Below are 6004 nucleotides of genomic sequence, written 5' to 3'. Positions count from 1 at the left end.
AGACAGGCAGACAGACAGACAGACAGACGGACGGACACAGACAGCGAGACACACACACACAGACAGACAGAGAGACAGACAGACAGGCAGACACACAGACAGACAGGCAGACAGACAAAAAGTCAGACAGACAGACAGGCAGACAGACAGACAGACAGACAAACAGACAGACAGCCAGACACACACACAGACAGACAGACAGACAGAAACACACACACAGGCAGACAGACAGACAGACAGAGAGAGAGAGAGATACAGACAGACAGACAGACACACACACAGAGACAGAGATAGATACATACAGACAAACAGACAGAAACACACACACAGACAGACAGACAGACAGACAGACAGACAGACAGACAGATAGCAGATTAAAACTACAATATGCATTTCCTGCAGAAAATCTGTGTGAATGCAGAAAAGCTAAACTGGATTGCTGGATTAAATGCGTAAGAAGAAGGTGAAGTATTTGGAAAAGTGGGTCAAAACGGTTTTATTCAGTATGAATTCCATTGAAATTTTGAATAACGAATGTTAGCGATACCCAGCCTAAAGGTGGGCGCCTGTGGGCGAGGATCTTGTGCTCCGGTCTTACTTGGACGGGTTGTACACGTCGATGTCCTCCAGCAGTTTGGATCCAAAGCTGTCGTTGGGATGCGTGCTGGCCAAAACCTTCAGGACCCGGCCGTCGTCCGAGCCCAGGAACATCACCGTATGGTCCTTGTAGGGGCCGGCCGACACGTCCACCACGATCTGGGTCAGCTTGGACCTAAAAAAACCCCAAAAGAAGACACTCAGAGAGAGAATCAGCCAAGAGTCCCCTAATAAACTCAGTTTCATCACTTACATTATGTCCAACTTGTGATCTGACAACGTGGAACCAATCATATTATAAAGGGCATGCTGGGAAATGTAGGAAGTGCACAATGTACGTGTTGGAGATTTGACAGAGTGAGAGGATTCGTGTCGCCCTTTAGGCACCGACATCATCGTTATCTGGGTTAGCTCGAGGCTATTTCACACGAGTCTCGTATTATTTCCAGACTGGTAATTAGAAACTCATTCAGATCACATTCCTTACTTTCCTCTTGACATCCCACAGTCACATCAGGGGGCGGAGCCAGATGTTGTAAACATTCGGGGCTCAGGCAAAACATAGGGGGAGGGGCTGGGGGGGGGGAAGTCCAGGGGCATGCTCCATTTACAGCAACTATATGTGTGTGTGCGTACGTGTGTGTGTGTATATCTGTGTGTGCGTGTATGTGTGTGTGTGTGTGTGTGTGTGAATGTGTGTGTATGTGCCTGTGTGCCTGTGTGTGTGTGCATGTGCCTGTGTGTGTCTGTGTGTGTGTGTGTGTGTGTGTGTGTGTGTGCGTCTATGTGTGTGTGTGTGTGTGTGTGTGTGTGTGTGTGTGTGTGTGTGTGTGTGTGTGTGTGTGTGTGTGTGTGTGTGTGAGAATGTGTGTGAGTGTGTGTGTGTGTGTGTGTGTGTGCGTGTGTGTGTGTGTGTGTGTGTGTGTGTGTGTGTGTGTGTGTGTGTGTGTGTGTGTGTGTGTGTGTGTGTGTGTGTGTGTGTGTGTGTGTGTGTGTGTGTGTGTGTGCGTGTGTGTGTGTGTGTGTGTGTGTGTGTGTGTGTGTGTATGTGTGCGTGCGTATGTGTGTGTGTGTGTGTGTGTGTGTGCGTGCGTGTGCGTGCATGCATGTCTGTGTGTGTGTGTGTGTGTGTGTGTGTGTGTGTGTGTGTGTGTGTGTGTGTGTGTGTGTGTGTGTGTGTGTGTGTGTGTGTGTGTGTGTGTGTTACCTGCTGGCGGTCCGGGTGAAGCACGGTCGGTCGTTGACGGAGGGAACAGCTTCGTCCATCAGAGGGAAGGACTTGATGAACGTCAGCGTATCGTCGGGGAACTGAACCGACGACTTGTAGTCCGCAGCCGCTCCATCACCGGCACAAGTCCCGGGCCTGAAGGAAAGGAAACAGAAAGTCATTTCAGATTGTTTATCCTCTTCCAAATGCTGCTGTAAACTCTTAAATGTGTCACACAGAAGCTGGATTGCCGTCCCTTTAGTGCGCTTGGTCGGGACTATTGCCGTCCCTTTAGCGCTGTAAGTAAACGTGCTTGGTCGGGACTATTGCCGTCCCTTTAGCGCTATAAGTAAACGCGCTTGGTCGTGACTATTGACGTCCCTTTAGCGCTGTAAGTTTACACGCTTGGTCGGGACTATTGACGTCCCTTTAGCGCTATAAGTAAACGCGCTTGGTCGGGACTATTGGCGTCCCTTTAGCGCTATAAGTAAACGCGCTTGGTCGGGACTATTGCCGTCCCTTTAGCGCTATAAGTAAACGCGCTTGGTCGGGACTATTGGCGTCCCTTTAGCGCTATAAGTAAACGCGCTGGGTCGGGACTATTGACGTCCCCTTTAGCGCTATAAGTAAACGCGCTTGGTCGGGACTATTGGCGTCCCTTTAGCGCTATAAGTAAACGCGCTTGGTCGGGACTATTGACGTCCCTTTAGCGCTATAAGTAAACGCGCTTGGTCGGGACTATTGCCGTCCCTTTAGCGCTATAAGTAAACACGCTTGTTTGCGACTATTGTCGTCCCTTTTGACGCAGTTATGTTAAGGAAAGGGTCGTGGGTCGGCGTACGGTTCTGTGACACGCGGGAGGAAAGAAAAAAGTGACTATAGCAAGCGTGACAAGCGGGACGTGAATCCACCCCCCCAACCAACCTCCTTACATACTACTCTCTAAATCCTCTCTAACTGCTGCTCTCCCCGGTGCGTTACACAAACACGCTGAAAGACGCCTTTTTCGTCGCATCAGACGCTGACAGCCACTGTCCAAACGTCCTGATTTTACGAGTTCAGAATGAGAACAGGTTGTGACACACCAACCCAATAATCGGCCATTGGACAGTCTGGCGAGGTCGGTGACTCGAGTCTGTTCGGTGTGTTCCATGCCGTCGGCCTTCATTTGGGTTGATTTCACACGTTGAATCGGAGGGCGGGCAGTCGGACTCAATGGCTAATCTGATTGGTGGAGCGCTAACCCGGAAATGACGAGCGGGATGAGCGTGACTAGAGTCTCTCAAAATCTGACGAAAATCTTTTAAACTGACCTTTGTCCATCTGAAATGAAGACAGATTCAGCAGCTAGGAATCTAGACGCACCCTAGTGGCAGCAAATGTAATCTGCAGCCAGGGTCGTCTAGCAACTCTCCGTTGGCTTGCGAGCTGGAAAAACCAAACTCTAGTCAGGCCAATCACATCATGTATAGAGTGGGTGGGCGGGGCTTATGGCTACTGCTGCTGCTGGTGAACAGCGGTTTTCTGAAAGACTTGGAGTTCAGCTTTTCTTTGAGAAAAGAACGGCACTGAAGTCATTCTTAAAAAAGGAAGATGTGTTCAGAGTTTAAAGCGTAATCTATCAACTAGCGTTGCTCTGATTGGTTGTAGCGCTATCCTATTGCGTGCAGAGGGAATATGCAAGACAACCATTTATCCCGCCCCTCGGATTGAGCCCAGCCAATGGGGAGTTCCCAGACCCAACATCTTGGTGTGGGTCTGGCTTGTCAGGCCAGCATGGCCGATTGCTCACTTAAAATTCTTTCAGAAACACGTTTCAGTGAACTATCTTCGTAAAAAATATGAGATCATATTCCGAACTAGCCGCCATTATCAAACCCAGGAGCAGCCAGACCCATGTGACGCATTCGTCGTTCAATCAGCTGTCGGTTTTCATTTTTTTGGGCGACAATACAGATTGGCGCCGCCTGCTGTTATGGAGGCACAGATCGTACGCTCAAGTCGGCTTTGCTTCTGTGTGTTCTGAGGCACTTTTTGGACCAACTTGGGGAGGCAGGTTGGTGTGATAGAGCCTTAACACAAAAAATGTGAGTGTCTTTCGCGATGTTTATTGTGTCAGTTGATGTGTATGGTTAATATGTATTTTGGTTGTTTTTCTTGGTTTACGGTTTATTTTTTTGTAGAGGAATTTCCCCCTCTTTCCTCTCCTGCTTGTTTGTTTAAAGAAAATCTATTATATGTACGTTATATCTTTGTTCAGATAAACTAAACCATCTGTTCGGAGACTCACCGCGGCCGGGAATTTGCTCGTCAGGTACGGGAGTCCAGGAAGAGTCGCTGGTCCGCTGCTCCTTGAACTTCCCGTTGAAAACTTTCTCGATGTCGTCCATGTAGAAAGCACAAACTGCTGAGCCGGGTATACTGCAGAGAACGACAGATATGTTCACTTTCAACAGGCTGCAAACTAGGGATGCACCGAATCCAGATTTTTGGGGTTAGGCCGAATACCGAATCCCCTGGTTGAGATTCTGCCGAATCCAAATCCTCGTCCCATCCTCAGTCCACTAACACAGTAAACACATTAATGAAGTAAACAGTGACTGTCCTTCCTTTGCTGTACCTGAAGTCGCTGCATTTTGGCTGCTGTCTGTAGATTCCTTCATGCACAACTCGTATTCTTTCGGATGTTTCATACCAGATGTTGTAACAGCGGTGATGTTGTGTGTTGTTTAGGGTCCTCGCCACCACCAGACTAATCAGCATTGCAGATTGAACATGTAGCTGGACTTGAATGGCGTTCTTTTGACTGAAAGTACTGCCAAACAACACTTTTTTCTGCTCACAAGTTCCATTTTCACTTGCTCACAGCCTACTGTATTGAACGCTCCACCTACATAAAGACCTTCCCGTAATCAACGGCACCGTCATTACGTCGACCAGCGTAGTGCGTGTAGTGCAAGCGTAGGGTTTGGTTCGGTGGAAACCCAAACCGGTCAAAAAGCACAATATTCGGCAGAATCCGAAGCCAAATCCTGGATTTGGTGCATCCCTGGTGCAAACTGTTCTGCTGTGATGTTCACAGGGCCGGACCGTCGCAGTGAAGGCAAAATGCTCGGCAGTCCCAACGAGTGACGAAAGTTGATATATTACAAAAACCCGCAAAAAAACAATGAAGAGCATCAAAAAAGCCAAAAACATTGAATAAGTGACAAACTGTGAAAAAAGTGACAATGCATGCGTGAATGTAAACACAGAGATGAACAGAGCTCTAGGGTCAGAACAAACCCTCAAACCTTTGAACTAAACTGAAAATAACTTTCTGATAATGTCCACACTTTCTAGAAACATATCTGTTACTTTCTAAAAAGTTCCTTAAAGGTCCCATGGCATGACAATGTCACTTTATGAGGTTTTTTTAACATTAATATGAGCTCCCCCAGCCTGCCTATGGTCCCCCAGTGGCTAGAAATGGTGATAGGTGTAAACCGAGCCCTGGGTATCCTGCTCTGCCTTTGAGGAAATGAAAGCTCAGATGGGCCGATCTGGAATCTTCCCTTTATGACGTCATAAGGGGAAAGGTTACCTCCCTTTCTCTGCTTTGCCCACCCAGAGAATTTGGCCCGTCCCTGAGAAAGAGAGAGACGTCATGGCTTGAAAACGAGCAAAGTGGCAGTTGGTCAAGGCCCCAACCCCACCCTCCACCTTTCCCCCCCTCTCTCCTCCTCAATAGCATTTAAAGCTACAGACACAGAAATGGCACATCCTAAGAGACTTCAGATACAGTATTAGGGGACCACTAAGGCCTATAAAAAAAGAGACTTCAGATACAGTATTAGGGGACCACTAAGGTCTATATAAAAGAGACTTCAGATACAGTATTAGGGGACCACTAAGGTCTATATAAAAGAGACTTCAGGTACAGTATTAGGGGACCACTAAGGTCTATATAAAAGAGACTTCAGATACAGTATTAGGGGACCACTAAGGCCTATATAAAAGAGACTTCAGATACAGTATTAGGGGACCACTAAGGCCTATATAAAAGAGACTTCAGATACAGTATTAGGGGACCACTAAGGTCTATATAAAAGCATCCAAAGAGCACTATGTCATGGGACCTTTAATGTTCAAAATGTCCTCAAATCCTTACACTCTAAAAAATGTCCTGACTTTCTTAACCCTTGTGTTGTCTTCAACTTT

The 6004-nt window shown here is 47.5% G+C and overlaps 1 protein-coding gene across 1 annotated transcript in view; it reads right to left on the bottom strand.

Moving 5' to 3' along the window:
• Window positions 1-594: 594 nt before the first annotated feature.
• Window positions 595-6004, bottom strand: part of LOC144537092 (semaphorin-6D-like) — a 112846-nt gene continuing 107436 nt past the window's right edge. Inside the window, exons 14-16 of the mRNA XM_078280523.1 lie at window positions 4091-4225; window positions 1805-1960; window positions 595-772 (exon numbers count right to left, since the gene is read on the bottom strand). Of these exons, the coding sequence (XP_078136649.1) occupies window positions 595-772; window positions 1805-1960; window positions 4091-4225 (469 nt within the window). The remainder of the gene's footprint in view (window positions 773-1804; window positions 1961-4090; window positions 4226-6004) is intronic.

Source organism: Sander vitreus, chromosome 22, assembly GCF_031162955.1.
Source record: "Sander vitreus isolate 19-12246 chromosome 22, sanVit1, whole genome shotgun sequence".
Taxonomy (NCBI): domain Eukaryota; kingdom Metazoa; phylum Chordata; class Actinopteri; order Perciformes; family Percidae; genus Sander; species Sander vitreus.
This window is presented reverse-complemented; position numbering and strand designations above follow the sequence as displayed.